Source organism: Dipodomys merriami, unplaced genomic scaffold, assembly GCF_024711535.1.
Source record: "Dipodomys merriami isolate MVZ:Mamm:240054 unplaced genomic scaffold, mDipMer1.0.p SCAF_22, whole genome shotgun sequence".
Classification (NCBI taxonomy): domain Eukaryota; kingdom Metazoa; phylum Chordata; class Mammalia; order Rodentia; family Heteromyidae; genus Dipodomys; species Dipodomys merriami.
The window spans coordinates 8,413,653-8,430,221 of NW_027203604.1; the positions used below are offsets into that span (position 1 = coordinate 8,413,653).

Here is a 16,569-nt window from a genome sequence, read left to right on the forward strand (position 1 = left end):
TTAACATGATATCAAAAACTATACCTTTTTAAGTTCTTACTCTTTTTCTTCTTCTGTTTCTTCATTTTTCTAGACTACATGTACTATTTGAGTAGTGACAAAATTACTGTATTTTTACTTCATCTTGAATTTATTTTTCTGTCTTTAAGTATAATATAGATCTACATGTGTAATAAGTTATTTTTTTGGTTTATAATATTTACATAATTTCTTTGACTCTGATTATGAAAGTCTTCCCTGAGTAAATACAATAATTTTTTATAGGTGGTATTTTGCAATGATTTCCGTGTCTGGAGTCTTCTCGGTCACGTTCTCTGTGATATTCGCCTACGTAGCTGATGTCACTCAGGAGCATGAGCGAAGTACTGCTTATGGATGGGTAAGATAAAAATTAACATGAAGATAACAACATTAGAAATTCACCGTAATGTAAGATTTAAAAGAAGAATAGAAACCGAACCAGACAAGATACTGAATCTCTGTTGCTCTGCACCTTAGAGATTGTACAATTGAAAAGACCATTCATAAAACAGTTAATAATACAAAGTATAGGAAACTTTTTGATAATTTTATATTAGTCTTTCTAGTTTTGCTCAGGCACGATAATGATGTTATGGTTCTATAGGGGAAGAAAGACCTGTTAGAAGATGGCAGGGGAGAGGGGCTAAGAAGGTGGCTCAGTGGTCGAGCACTTGCCTTGCATGCATGAGGCCCTGGGTTTGATTCCTCAGTACCACATAAGCAAAAAGAAAAAAGCCGGAAGTGGCGTTGTGGCTCAAGTGGTAGAGCGCTAGCCTTGAGCTGAAGAGCTGAGGGACAGCGCCCAGGCCCAGAGTTCAGGCCCCACGACTGGACCAAAAAAAAAAAAGAAGTTGGCAGGGGAAGCGTTTGGGGTCAGAGGGTTACAACTCTGTGAGTTACTTTCGGTGGTTGAGGAAAAAGGTAGCTTGTGCGCATGTAAGTAGCAGCCATGGGCCTGAACCTGCTGGGACATGTACATTGTAAAAAGGAAAATGATCTGGCTGAATAGTGAAGGATAATGGATGAGAAAAGGATGGGTGGGATTTCAGGCCTCAGTGATTTCTCTTCTTCCCTGGGTCTTGCTTTTTAAAATTCCATTTCTTGGAATAGGGTTAATTAGTGATTCAGTGTTGACTATCTAAATAAATAATTTCGTGAATCAGTCATGGAAATACAGGCAACAAAACATAGCTTTTACTCTGTTGACTTTAGACATCATTGGTTTTGAAAGCCCCTCTTTTATCTCCACTACTCTGACTACTGTCTCCTCCCTCTTCCTGCCTGCCAAGAATGTCTTTCATGTCCCATGTGAAAGAAGGGCATCCTAAAATGACTGTGGGATCATTATTCTCTGCAATTTTATTTATTAGTTTTAAGTTGGGGGTGCAGGGGTCTTGGTACTGGGACCAGGCATGATCCATCAACTTTTCTTATTCCAGGCTACCACAAAAATTGCATACATTAAGGAGTGGTACCATGTTATGTTCTGTTACATTTGTACTTGCATAACTATTGGGGTTTTTTGGCCAGTTGTGGGGCATGAACTCAGGGCCTGGGCACTGTCCCTGAGCTGCTTTTGCTCAAGGCTGGGACTGTACCACTTGAGCCATAGCACCACTTCTGGCTTTTTCTGTTTATGTGGTACTGAGGAATCGAACCCAGAGTTTCATGCATGTTAGGCAAGTATTTACCACTAAGCCACATTCCCAGTCTCCTTGCATAACATTTTTTTTTTTTTTAAACCAGTCTTGGCTTGAACTCTGGTTCTGGGTGCTGTCCCTCAGCTCTTCAACTGAAGGCTAGTGCTCTACCACTTGAGCCAGTTTTCTGGTGGTTAATTGGAAATAAGAGTCTCACGAACAGCCGGGCATCAGTGCCTGTAATACTAGCTACTCCAGAGGCTGAGATCTGAGGATTGTGGTTCAAAAGCCAGACCAGGCAGAAAAAATCTGTGAGACTCTCCAGTAAACCACCAGAAAACTGGAAGTGGGGCTGTGGCTCAGTGGTAGAGCGCTCGCCTTGAGCTGAAAAGCTGAGGGACAGTGCCCAGGCCCAGAATTCAAGCCCATGACCGACAAAAAAAAAAAAAAAAAAAAAAAAAAAGTCTCATGGACTTTCCTGGCTGGGCTGGCTTTGAACTGTGAGCCTCCTGAGTAGCTAGGATTACAGGCATGAGCCACTGGTGTCCAGCTCCTTACATAACTTTTAAATCAGGTTTACTTAACATTTTCCTCTGAAAATTTTTTTATTAGAAGGTCCTTGTTTTCCACAGGAAAACTAGTCACAAAGCTGCTATACAAAGCAGAAGAGCTTTAAGGAAAAACATGGAGTCACTAGAAATGACTATGACAATTATCCTTACTAGCTTAGCTCTGGGTTTTACAGTGGCAGTTAGAATTAACGCCTACCCATGGGTATGTGGAGAAAAGTCAGTGAGGGTGTCCCAGCTGAAGTGTGTTTCCCAGACAGCTGTACATGCAGGCCATTGGATTTGTGTTGGGGCCACGATCTGGGCCAGTAACTACCTTGGTTAATCCTTACCCATCTTATAGATAGAAAAGTTTCATTCTTAGAATTTGTGTTCAACATATTTCTTAGTTAAAGTCAGAAAAGGATGGCTACAGGGGTGCCCCTGGAGGCCCTGGGTGAGAATGTGCTTTCCTGTGGGGATTTGCCTGTAGGACTATTTCCAGCCAATTGGAACTAGGGACCAATAGGTTTCTTTACAGATTTACCTGTAAAATCCTGAGTGATGCTATGTTTCTTGCAGGTCTCAGCCACCTTCGCAGCCAGTCTGGTCAGCAGCCCAGCCATTGGAGCATATCTTTCTGCCAGTTATGGAGACAGCCTTGTTGTGCTTGTAGCCACAGTGGTGGCTCTTCTGGACATCTGCTTCATCTTGGTGGCTGTTCCAGAATCTCTACCAGAGAAAATTAGACCAGTTTCCTGGGGAGCTCAGATTTCTTGGAAACAAGCAGACCCTTTTGCGGTAAGGTGAAACATGAAATACTGACTTCATAAGAATATCTAAGCCAAGCAAATAAAATAGTAGATAGCCTCGCTAAGAATCTCAGTGATTGCTGATCCAATTCTTTCTCCAGTAAAAACAAGAAAGGTTTAATTTACAAGTAAGAGGCAGAGATAGTTTATGCGTCAAGAATTATGTTGAGCCAGGCTGGGAAGGTGGCTCAGTGGTAGAGCGCTTGCCTTGCAATGCATGAGGCCCTGGGTTCGATTCCTCAGCACCACGTAAGAAAAAAGCCGGAAGTGGCGCTGTGGCTCAAGTGGTAGAGCGCTAGCCTTGAGCTGAAGAGCTGAGGGACAGCACCCAGGCCCAGAGTTCAGGCCCCATGACCGGACCCAAAAAACAAACAAAAAAAGAATTATGTAGAGCCTGGGCTAGGAATGTGGCTTAGTGGTAGAATGCTTGCCTAGCATGCATGAAGCCCTGGGTTTGACTCCTCAGTACCATATAAACAGAAAAAGCTGGAAATGGTTCTGTGGCTCAGGTGGTAGAGTGCTAGCCTTGAGTAAAAGAAGCTCAGGGAGCTGGGCACTGGTGGTTCACGCCTGTAATCCTAGCTACCTACTCAGGAGGCTGAGATCTGAGGATCTCAGCCTGGGCAGGAAAGTTCATGAGTTATTTCCAATAAATCACCAGAAAACCAGAAGAGGCACTGTGGCTCAAATGGTAGAGCCCTAACTAGCCTTGAGCTGAAGAGCTGAGGTACAGTGCCCAGGCCCAGAGTTCAAGCCCCAGGACTGGCAAAAAAAAAAAAAAAAAAAAAAAAATGATGTAGACTTTGCTAGGCACTGGTGGCTCATACCTGTAATTGTAGCTACTCAGGAGGCTGAGATCTGAATATCAAAGCCAGCCAAGACAGGGAAGTCTGTTAGACTCTTGTCTACAATTAGTCACCAGAAAACTGGAAGTGGTGTTGTAGCTTCAAGTGGTAGAGTGCTAACATTGAGCAAAAAAGCTCAGTGACAGTACCCAGGCCCTGAGTTTAAGCCCTACAACCAACAACATCAACAAAAAGAAAGAATGTAAACTTAGTTCTAAGCCAACCATGTCATAAAGGAAGAAAGAGCAAATAAATATCAACCTAATCCTTTTATGAGAATTTAGGAAGGAATTCTTTGTTTTCGTGTGTCTGTGTCTGTGTTTCGGGGCTTGAACTCAGCCTCACACTCTCTTAGCTTTTTCACTCAAGACTAATCCTCTAGCACTTGAACCATATCTCTGCTTCTGGCCTTTTGCTTGTTAATTGGAGATAAGAGTCTCACTGACTTTTCTTCCCAGGTTGGTTTCCAGTGGGGGTCCTCTCAGATCTCAGCTTCCTAAGTAGCTAGGATTACAGGCATGAGTCAAGTCACTGGTGCCCAGCCATTCATTCTATTTTTTTAAATTGTTATTATACAGGTGATGTACAAAGGAGTTACAGTTAAGTCAGGTGGTGGGTACATTTCTTTTTGGACAATGTCACCCCTTCCGTTTTTCCCACCAGTCATTTAATGAAGGTGGTTATTTAAAGTGAATTCATTTTACAGAGAATAAATATACTTGGTTTGACTATAATGTGGTTGTTTGTTTTTGTTTTTTGGGTCCGGTCGTGGGGACTGAACTCTGGGCCTGGGCGCTGTCCCTCAGCTCTTCAGCTCAAGGCTAGCGCTCTACCACTTGAGCCACAACGCCACTTCCGGCTTCTTTCTTTTTGCGTATGTGGTGCTGAGGAATCGAACCCAGGGCCTCATGCATGCAAGGAAGCACTCTACCACTGAGCTACCTTCCCAGCCCCTAAATGGATTTTTTTTGTGCGCTAATCTTTTGGAGGTTATGGGGGAAGTATGTCACCAAAAACATTTGGTGCTGAGGTAGAAATGTCACAATGAATTGTCTTCTTGTATAGCAAATGTATGCTAATACTGCAATTTTTTTAAAAGTTCTGAGAAAAAGTAACTTTTTCTCACCACCACCACCCCAAAATCTGGTTTGAAATTGTTCCTGAAAGAAATGTGTACAGGAAGAAAAGAACTGGAGGCTTGATTTTTTTGCTTCTTATCCCTGAGTTTAACTTTTAGGAACCATAGTTGTAAGAAGAAAATTCTTCAGAAATTCTTATCTAAAATACTTACGTCAGACAGTAAGAGAAGAGCCTGGGGCAGGAGCAGGTGTGAATAGGCAGTTATATAGACTTCATATTTCATCAACATGAACTTCTGGATCCTACTTAACATGTACAAATGAATTAGTGTAGTATGCAGTAAGTAGGGAGGGCTCAGTAAACATTAGCTGGAATGTCTATTGACTTTGTGTTTGTTTTCTGCTAATTCCAGTCATTGAAGAAAGTTGGGAAAGATTCTACTGTTTTACTAATCTGCATCACAGTGTTTCTTTCATACCTCCCGGAAGCTGGGCAATATTCAAGTTTTTTTCTCTATCTCAGGCAGGTGAGTAATTTTTTCCTAGTTAATTTGAACATAAAGGCTATAGAATATTGAGATTTGTCTAAAGATAATTTGGAGGGGGTTGGGGATGTGACTCAGTGGTAGAGTACTTGCCTAGCATGCATGAAGCCCTGGGTTTGATTCTTTAGTACCACACATACAGAAAAGGCCAGAAGTGGTGCTGTGGCTCAAGTGGTAGATTGCTAGCCTTAAGCAAAAGAAGCTCAGGGATAGGCCCAGAGATCAAGCCCCAGGACTGGCCAAAAATAGATAATTTGGAGGAACCATAGAAGAAAAGGAAGCATATTAACTTGCTTCTAGTTAAAAAATGCATAGAAGCTGGGCACCAGTGGCTCATGCCTGTAATCCTAGCTACTCAGGAGGCTGAGCTCTGAGGATCATGGTTCAAAGCCAACCTGGGCAGGAAAGTCCATGAGACTCATCTCCAATAAACCATCAGAAAACTGGAAATGGCACTGTGGTTTAAGTGGTAGAGCACTCTCCTTGAGCCGAAGAGCTGAGGCACCTAGGCCCAGAGTTCAAGCCCTACGACCGACAAAAAAAGAACCACCATAGATGCAAGCTTGGTGCTGGTAGCTCATACCTGTAATGCTAACTACTCAGGCTAAGGCCTGAGGATTTCAGTTGGAAGTCAGCCCCAGCAAGAAAGCCTGTGAGACTCTTCAGTTAACCAACAAAAGCTAGGAGAGGTGTGGCTCAAGTGGTAGGATGCTAGTAAAGAAGATACTCATTTGTGACCTGGGAAGAATATATAAAGTAAGTATAAGATACTTTTTCTGTGTTTTATCGAAGTTCAGTAGAGGACAAGATTGTCCTCTTGGGGGATGGGGAATGCCTGCACTGGGCCTTGAACTCAGGGCCTAGGCACTATTCTGAGCCTTTTTGCTCAAGACTGGTGCTCTACTATTTGAGCCACACTTCTATTCTAGCCATACCTCTACTCTGGCTTTTTGGCATTTAATTGGAGATAGGAGTCTCACAGACTTTCCTGGCTTTGAATCATAATCCTCAGTTCTCAGTCTCCTGAGTAGCTAGGATTGCAGGCATAAGCCATTGGTACCCAGCTATTTATCCTTTTTAAAACTTAAAAATGTTTAGGCATTTCAGAGTTACTGTTAAATTAGAGGCTTACAAGTTACTACCAACCTATTTAGTATGCTCACTCACAAGAGCTTTTTAGATTGTACTTATCTCTGGGAATACCTCAGAGCCTGAGGTAATTGGGCTCCTGTGGATTTGCGCTTCTAATTGCTTTCTTCCTTTTTTTTTTGGGGGGGGGGTCCGGTCGTGGGGCCTGGGCGCTGTCCCTCAGCTCTTCAGCTCAAGGCTAGCCCTCTACCACTTGAGCCACACAGTGCCACTTCCAGCTTTTTTCCTTTTTCTTATGTGGTGCTGAGGAATCAAACCCAGGGCCTCATGCATGCAAGGCAAGTGCTCTACCACTGAGCCACCTTCCCAGCCCTGCTTTCTTCCTCTTTATCCTCCTCCTCCCTATCCTCTTTTCTGTGGCTCACATGATTTTAATGGGCAACCCCTACTAAAAAAGTCACTGGCTTTGCTGAGCAGAGAATTCTCTATTGACAGTATTGAAAGACAAATCATTTTCTTTCCTATTTTTTCCCACGCCCTTGGTCATGCTCTCTCATTCTTCCTCCCTGTTTCTGAAACCAATTTCAAGAGCTTCATTGTTTCATTGATGTTGACCACATAAAGTATTCATTCTCTTCATACTCTTTTCATTACATGTAATTGTTACATTTGTCAGTTTGTGTGTTGGAGAGTATTAAATATCAGAGTTTAAGTTGTGCCTGCTTAATTTCTCAAATCAGATTTAGATATAAATTATTGGTTATTGGTTAAATAGGTTCAGCTTTCGACACTGCTCTAAACTGTCCTGAGTGATTTTATCTTATCACTTTAAAAGAACAGAACATTTATTTATTCTGCATTACAGTAAAGTGTTTTCCTCCATTTCTGCAGATCATAGGGTTTGGATCCGTTAAAATTGCAGCGTTTATAGCCATGGTAGGAATTCTGTCAATTGTGGCTCAGGTGAGTATCATTTCACCCATGTGGGATTTTTTTTTTTTGGTTTTGATTTAAAATTTTTTTTTATCTTGACAGTCATAGATCCACAGGTAGCCACATGTAAACTTAGAGGGAGATACCTGTTCTGGCACAACTTACACAAGTAGAATATAACATCTAATTTAGGCCGCTGACAAGGGCCTTGACTCATAACCAATCCTTTTTAATAGAATTTTGAAATCAGGATTTAAGAGCAACTTCATTCAGTTTTGTTTTTGTATATGTGCCCATCCTGGGGCTTGAACTCAAGGACCAAAATTACATCTAACTTTTAGATATTGTGGAATTAGCCAGGAGAATGTGTCCATGTTAATGTCAGTGGTGGAAAGTAGAACTGTTCCACACTCTGCTGTCTGCAGAATCAGCTACAGAATCAAAGGCAGTGCTTGTGTCCCAGGTGTGTTTACTGTGCCTTTTGGGGCTGCATGGAGGTAATTGCTGAGCAGATGTTCTTTGATTTGGAAGAAATGAAAAGTTGCAGAATGGTTTCTCCTAAATACTAGAATCAACCAGGCTCATGGGAGTCACCAAGGCAAAGGCCTTTTTTATTGTTTGGCTTTGACTAAATCAGAAAATGCAAATGATTCTAAAACTTTCCAGCGCCTAACTTTTGTTTTTTACCTCTTGGTTAGCTAGTTCAGAGGCTTCTTTCACCCTAATCCATTTCAGCGTATCCCATCTAGTTATTAAGTAGAATATGTATTTATTAAAATCAAACTTAAACCAGTTCCAACTTAAGAAAACTGTTGGAAAATTGTTCATCTCTAGCAAAATTCATATCTTCTATAAATGGTCAGCATATTTATTTCTCATCCATAGTTAAGTGCTTATTCATTTCTCCAGAGACACTCGGATGTGTCCCTTGGTCATGATAACCAGTGATGGCAGTGAAAACCTGTTGGGGCCAAAGCACCTGTCAGACACTTGTCAGGAAAAGGCCCCACCCCAGTTCTAGGTCTATGCTGTGGCTTCAGCGGAGATAGATCTGTACTGTCTGGCCTCTTGAGGCTATGGGGGGAGGTATCCATATAGACCCTCAGTCATGAGCATTAGGGAGCAGGTTTCCTCACAAAGATTACATTCTGAATTTGAGATTGCATTCCACATGTTTTTTTGGTGGGTTTTTTTTTTTTTTGTGAGGGTTTTTTACTGGTCCTAGGGCTTGAACCCTGAGGTTTTAAATTTGCTCAAGGCTAGTGCTCTACTACTTGGAGAGCTACAGCTTCACTTCCAGCTGTTTTGGAGTAGCTCATTAGAGACAGTCTCTCGGGCCTTTCTGCCTCAGATCTCAGCCTCCTGAATAGCTAGGATTGTAAGTGTGAACCACCAGCGCCCAGACTATTAAAACTGTGTTGTGTTCACATGGGTTCTCACTTGTCTCCTTTCCTTTGCAGACGGTCTTTCTTAGCATTTTGATGAGGTCACTGGGAAATAAGAATACCGTCCTCCTTGGCTTGGGATTCCAGATGCTCCAATTGGCCTGGTATGGTTTTGGATCTCAGGCCTGGTAAGCCTCACCATTAGATTCTTGTACATTACCAAACTTGGTTTGTCCTTGAGATACTCAGGCTTGTTAAGCAGGATGAGAAGCAAAAGGTTATTTCACTGGCTTGGTGTGTTGGACATTTCAGAAACCTTCAGGCTAAATTTATGTTGGGCAAGGGTAGAGCTAGATAATCTAAGGTGACGATAAAATAGAATGCTGGCACTCAATCAATCATTGCTTAATTGAATCTGTCCCTCTTCCCCAGCCCTCCCATAGAGCCCCATGTCTGCATTTGTAAATTTTTTTTAGGGATATCACATATAGTCAAAACAAAAGGAGAAGTGAAAGTCATTGATTATGGCATAACCAAATGACCTTAGGCAATAATATGACCATGAAACAGCATTTGAGTCACTTCAGAACCAACCATGTGTATTCTAAGGCAGTTTTTAGTACTCACATTTTTAGATTTCCATCAACAGCAAGGAACAAATAGAATATTGAGCTCCATTTTGTTGTGTGGCAAACTTCCTGTTGTGCCTGGTTGCTAAATCTTGGAGAACCTGTATCCCTTGTAGATACCAGAGCTAGTTCTGGCTTTGCATGTGTAAATGGAAGTTAGGACATAGTTGTTAGGTTAATTGGGCAGCAAACATGAGACAATTGGACAAATTACCTTTCTGTGTGGTATTTTGCCTAACATTAACTTGGTTGATGCTTTATGTTTATTTTGGACCTAGGAAGTTTGGTTCAGGAGCTTATTTAGTCAAACTCTTAGTATAGTTAGTGTTAAAAAGATTTATGTCATCATAGTTTTCTTTCACAGTAAAGACCATCCCCAAGGAAGTATGACCCAGTGGGGAACAGATAACCACTCATCTCATTAAGAAGAGGAGGCACACTATATTGCCAGGACTAACCTTGGAGAAGTAGAAGATTGGGAAAGTCAATAGAGAAACGAAGTATAGAAATAAAAAGGCCCCTTAAGGTGAAGGTCCAGTGTGGTGGTACATACCTGTAGTCCCAGCTATTGGAAAGGTGGAGGCAAAGAAAATCACTATTTGAGGCCAGTGTAGGCAAATGTCAGTAAGAACCTATCCCCAAAACAAGCCTACTGTAGTGACTACACTAGGCTTGTTTTGGGGATAGGACACATGACTGTGGTCCTAGGCACTTGGGAGATGGAGGTAGAAGGAACGCAGTTTGAGGACAGGCCTTATCCATCCAGGAATTCTAGTTCGAGTCTCCTACCCCAGCTGTGAAAGAGGTAGAGGTAGGAGGGTCACAGTCTTTGGAACATGAGAAAACAAAAGGCATTTGAAATTGTTGCTAACTAAATTGTGAAACATAAGCTTCTTGGGACCTTACCATAAATGTCTTGTCTTTTAGGATGATGTGGGCAGCAGGGACTGTGGCCGCTATGTCCAGCATCACATTCCCGGCAGTCAGTGCCCTAGTATCTCGGAATGCAGAGTCGGATCAGCAAGGTGAGGTCCAAGTCTTTGCAATTTCCTCCTTCAGCTAGGGCTTCCTTACCTAAATCCCTGGGTTCTCACATGGACAGTAGGAGGTGGCAGGCAGCACTGTGGTCCCTGCTCCAGGTGAATAACCATACCTATTTCCTTTCTCAACAGAAAGGGATTGTGTTCCTTTTTGTTTATACTTATTCTTCCCACACCCAAAAGCTCAGATTACTAAGAATTAGGAATTACCCGTTTTCCTTTTCAAGGAGGGAGGGAGAGAGAGAGAGAAGCATGTGTTGTTACATGAATTCAGTGGTCTAGACACTGTCCCTTGGGTTTTTTTTCAAAGCTGACAGTCTACTACTTTGAGGCACACCTCTAATTTTTGCTAATTTGAAGTGAGTTTCATGGACTTTTCTTCCTAGACTGCCTTCAAATTGAGATCTTCAGATCTCAGCCTCCTAAATAGCTAGGATTACAGGTGTAACCCACCAGCACCTGGCCCTTTTCCAGTTAGACTTCCTTTGCCTGTACTATACCGTGTACATATATATGTCCACGTAGATGTTTTCATGTATGTGCATATATACATAGTGAATGTGTGTATGATGTGATTATCTAATTTGTGGGATAAAACAGAAACGCCTTGTATACACTAGGCAAGAGCTCTGTACTAAGCTGCAACTCCAGCCTTATGAGGAATTTAATAATTGAGTGCTGTTCATTGCTAATCTATTTTTTACATCAGAATTGGCCATTTTAGGGGCTGGGAATGTGGCTTATCAAAAAAGTACTTGCCAAGCATGCATGAGGCCTTGGGTTTGATTCCTCAGCACCACCTAAACAGAAGAGGCCAGACGTGGCGCTGTGGCTCAAGTGGTAGTTTTAAGCAGTGTTGCTTTAAAACACACACACGTGTTTTGTATGCCACCCCGGCTGCATACAATAGCTCCGCTGGCTGTGTTAGGTGTGAAGGTTCGAGCCCTCCATGGAGGCCTGTCCTCTTGTCACAACACAGAATTTGTCACATTAGTATGGATGTTTTAAAATATCAATGCACAAAACTTGCAATGTATCATATTAGGCTAACTTCTATTTGATCATTGTCAACAGAGAGAGAACCAGTTCACATTATGGTTCAAGCTCATTTTTTACCTGCCACTTTAGAAAGTAGATAAACCTACCTATTGGCACTTTTGGGAATTTTTCAGTACTGTCTGCATTGAGGTGGAGGTAGGTGCAGCTGGCCCTGTGAGAACTCAGTCTGCCTGCAGGCAGATAGAGGAGGTTGCTGCCCCGCACATGCTATCAAAAAGGAAATCTGTGCAGAGCAAGCCACATTGAATGGGCATAACAAAACCAAGAAAACGTTAGTGTTGGGGGCAAAACACTCTTAGTCACTTTCCTCAGAGTGCAGCTTGGGTTTTAGGAGTGTGCTGATAAGCTTCACATCTTGAGATGCTTTTCTGAGACCATCTCCCTCTTTGTTTTGGTGTAGGAGTTGCACAGGGGATCATAACTGGAATACGAGGACTGTGCAATGGCCTGGGACCAGCTCTGTATGGGTTAATATTCTACATGTTCCATGTTGAACTCAGCGAGCTCGGCCCAGAGCTGAATTCTGATGATGATGCCCTACAGGTAATTTGGTGGTGCTATTTTGTAACAGTGGTTATATCCAATTTTGTGGCCTTAAAATATTTTTGCATGTATTTGCTATTGTATTTGACAGCAGTTAAACTGTTTATTGCTTTGGAGGTTGGAGAGGAGTCATTTCATAAATTTATCATATTACCAAAGACAACTTGCCTTAAATTTAGGTTCTGTTTTAACCTACACAATCACTGTGGTGATGTTATTCTGCCTAAGCACAGGCTAAATGAAATATGAAAAGGCCTAGAAATACTTAAAACTGAAGTTAGGGTGTTTTCTGTTTTGTGCCAGTTCTCAGGGCCTGAGCAATGTTCCTTAGCTTTTTCACTCAAGACTGGCATTCCCATTTGAGGCACAGCTCTACTTCTAGCTGTTTGCTGATTATATATATATATATATATATATACATATATATATATATATATATATATATATGTATATATATATATGTATATATATATAATCAGCAATCTCACAAACTTTACTGTCCCAGCTGGCTTCCAATTACAATTCTCAAATCTCAGCCTCTTGAGCAGTTAGGATTACAGGCTTGACCCACCAGCACCCAGCTAGCTTTTCTGTTTTTGTTTTAAGAGAGATTAAATATAGATTTCTCTACAAGACTATCATTTTTATGTCTATTTATCTGTGAAGTCATAAAATGAGATTATAGATAAGCACTTGCTGCTTTTATAGGCTTACAGGTTGGATTGAGCCAATTAGTATAGTAGAAGCAGGGGCACCTTAGCTCAAATCTATAATATATTCCTGGCTACTTGGGAGGCATAGCTTAATTTCATAAGACGCCCCCTCCCCAGCTCCCAACCAATGTCTGGCTATGATGTTAAGCCCCTGTCATTTCCCAGCCACTCTAGGAACCGAAAATAGGATCATAGTCTTGGCTGGCCTGGGCATAAAGCATAAACCCAAACCAAAAATTGCAAAGGCAAAGCTGGGTGCTTTGCTTAGAGTCCTAACTACTTGGGAGCCTGAGATCTGGGATTGTGGTTCAAAGCCAGCAGGGAAGTCCATAAGAACCTTATTTTCAACTAACCACCAAAACAGGAAGTGGAACTCAAATAGTAAGTGCTAGCCTTTAGACATTTAAAAAAAAAGTTCAGAAACAGTACCTATGTCCTGAGTTCAAGCCCCACAGGGCCTGCACCAAAGAAAGAAAAAAAATTACCAATGTACAAAGGGATTGGAAGTGTGGCTCAAATGGTAGAAACTTTACCCAGAAAGCAAGAGGCCCAGAGATCAAGTACCAATACTGCCCCAAAAAATTATAGTACAGAAAGTAGTAATAAGTTACTGTGTTGTAGCTCAAACTCTAAACTTTGCTATAGAGTTGGTACTTTCATTTAATATATGCTTTCATTTAATATATACTTTCATTTAATACATGCTTATGAGAAAATGCTCACTTTTTCATGATGGTTTTTTGGGAGGCGGTCACCCAAGACTGGGTATGGTAGTACCTGCCTTTGATCCTAGGATTTGGAAGGTGGAAATAGGAGGATCAGAGTTCAAGGCTCTACAACAATGACAATTTGCCTTATGAAGGTTAAAATGTGTTTGTGACTTTAATTACCACTATTCTACAATTCTGTGACATTTATGTAATCAGTCTCAAAAAAAATTCAAGCATAACCTGGGTTATAAATGAAACTGTCCCACCAGGTACGAATGGCTCACGCTTATAACCCTAACTACCCAGGAGGCTGAGATCTGAGGATCGAGGTTCAGAGCCAGCCTGGGCAGGAGAGCCCTTGATTGAGACTCTTATCTCCAATTAACTGCTAGAAAACTGGACATGGTGCTGTGGCTCAGAGTGGTAGAGCACTACCTTGAGCAAAAAAAAAAGGGCTCAGGGACAACACCCGGGTCCCCATTTCAAGCCCCATGGCCAACAACAACAAAACTACCCCAGAAGAAGGAAAAGGAAAAAACCCTAATCGTTCTGTTTCCATTTGTTTTCTACATCTTGCAGAGAGCTCTCATCCCAGGCCCACCATTTTTATTTGGAGCATGTATAGTTCTGGTGTCTTTTCTGGTTGCCTTATTCATCCCTGAATACCGTAAGGCCAATGGAGTTCAAAAACATAACAACATTAGTGGCAGCCTGAGCACCATCCCCGACCGGGGCAGTGATGAGGACATTGAGCCACTGCTGCAAGACAACAGCATCTGGGAGCTCTCCTCTTCTGAAGAGCCTGGGAACCAGTGCACTGAGCTGTGACTCAGCAGACACAGCCTCTGAGAGCCTGCGGGAGCCACGCCACTGGAGACTTCATGGTGCTGGAGGGGCGATGCTAGCAGCAGTATCGTTCCGGCCAAGTTTAATAAGTGACTCCTTCTCTTCATCTCTCTGCCCTCCTCTTCCTCTTCCTGTCTCTTCTTTTTCATTCTGTTTGTACATACTTCTCTGCAAATGATGTGTACCTATCAAGGTTACCTGGAGTCTATACTGAACTCAAATAGAAAGTCCTATCTCTGCTAGAAAGGATGGCTTGTCTTTCATAACCAGTGAGAGTGACAGCAGCCTCTCCATGCTTTTCAGTAGAGTTGCAAGAATGGCAGAACTGCCATCTTGAGCGAGATTTCAGGTAGAGTCCTTCCTTCTTTCTTGGAATTATTCCTGGTTAGCTCATAGGTGTGGATGAGTGCTACTCAGAATCAGGGATCTGTTGCCTTTGTCCAAAGGTCAAATGAAAACCTAGTTTTACTCTTCCTTTACTTCCTCTGCTTCTCTAAACATTAGTAATACTGATCTGTGGTGACCTTTACCAGATAAAGGAAAGCTTTTTTACAGTTTCAAATCATGTTGTACTTAAGAACTTGGATTCCTGGACCTGGGGTCCTGGTGGGATCCACAGTCATTTTTACAAAAGAAAAACAAATTGTGTTGAGCCAGGTGTCGTGGCACATGGCTATAAGCTCAGCTATTCAGGAGACTGAGGCAGGGAGGGTCATGAATTTGGGGCCAGCTTAGTAAGACCCTTATCCCATCCCCCAAAAAAGAGTCGTCATCAAACATTTTAACAGCAACAAAGAAATTGGAGTCTCATCTAAGTCTTTTAACAAATTGAGGAGTCTTGAGAGAGGTTGAGTTTCTATCTTCCAAGTTTAGACTTAGAATATGTGATTTCTATTTGCTCCTTCCCACATCCCCACGTGCTGTGGCATCACACTCCTGCCTTAACTGCTGTGTATGCGCATTTTGTCCCCAGTCTGTGTCTCAGTCTGCTTAGCTGACTTGAATCTCATGGGAATACGCACATTAAGTTCCTTTCTAATATATGAGGGTTTAGTGAAACTCCGTTTCACAATAAGTGTCTTGCTAATTTTTTGAGATGTTTTATGGACAAAGAAAACTTTACAGATTTATATGTATTTTGCTGCATAGTAAATGGACCATTAACTAGGGCCTACCTTTAACAAAGCACTCCTTTGAACGTTTTATAGGTATGAAATACATGTAGATATTTGTAAGGGTTTTAATTTTTTTTTGATGGGGTGCTCTGTAAATCTTGTATTTATAAATGTAATGAAGGTATTGTCAGAAAAAATATATATACAACTTTTATAAAGGATTGTGTACTGACTGAATACATTTAAAAGAAAATATATTTTGAAACCTGTTCTGCCAGGGACAGAGATAACATATCTTTTTACAATGCTGTTGGTTTTTAGGTTAAGCTTCCTAATGCATAATAAATTTACAATGGATACTTTTATGTCTTTTGTGTTTTCTTTACAGTATGTCTAAACATTTTGTAGTTAATAATTTAGGGGTAAAAGCTGGAAAAAATTGCTAAAGTGCACCTTCTTTCCTGTTTATCCCAAATCAGTTCACTATTTAATACACCTCAAAGTTAAATTTTCTGTCAGTACAAAGCAACCACTATATACACATAAAATACTTATTTATCTAATAATTTCCCTGGATTATCCAATGTGCAATGCACAATTCCAAAAACAATAATTTGGGGCAAGTATACATGAACTGAAAAATCACAAGTTCAAATCTTTAAAGCTTGTTCTTAAATTTATAGGACATGCAGGTCATTTTTACTTCAGTAAGATGTTGTATTGTCCATCTGATTATCAGATTAACTCATAAAAAATTATGAGATGCCAATTCAAAGGGACTAACAATAAAACTTTAAAGTTCTCTATTTCTTAATGGCTGAATAAGATCATTACAACTGAGTTTGTGTTTATATTCTGCTGAAGACTTTGGTATAGTCTCAGCACATAATTATCCAAGCTCCAGGACCTATCGGGTTAAATGATAGCATAATATTTTATTATTTATTCATTTATTTTTGTCGGTGGTAGGGCCTGCACTCTGGGCCTGGGCACTGTCCCTCAGCTCCAGCTCAAGAC

At 41.4% G+C, this 16,569-nt stretch overlaps 1 protein-coding gene across 1 annotated transcript in view; it reads left to right on the top strand.

Annotated features, from left to right (window-relative positions):
• The window catches only part of Mfsd14b (major facilitator superfamily domain containing 14B), a 50,898-nt gene extending 34,981 nt beyond the window's left edge, over positions 1 to 15,917 (top strand). Inside the window, exons 5-12 of the mRNA XM_070033260.1 lie at positions 265 to 379; positions 2,792 to 3,010; positions 5,359 to 5,472; positions 7,471 to 7,542; positions 8,973 to 9,085; positions 10,454 to 10,551; positions 12,026 to 12,168; positions 14,171 to 15,917. Coding sequence (XP_069889361.1) covers positions 265 to 379; positions 2,792 to 3,010; positions 5,359 to 5,472; positions 7,471 to 7,542; positions 8,973 to 9,085; positions 10,454 to 10,551; positions 12,026 to 12,168; positions 14,171 to 14,419 — 1,123 coding nt within the window. The 3' untranslated portion in view covers positions 14,420 to 15,917. The remainder of the gene's footprint in view (positions 1 to 264; positions 380 to 2,791; positions 3,011 to 5,358; positions 5,473 to 7,470; positions 7,543 to 8,972; positions 9,086 to 10,453; positions 10,552 to 12,025; positions 12,169 to 14,170) is intronic.
• Positions 15,918 to 16,569: the final 652 nt, after the last annotated feature.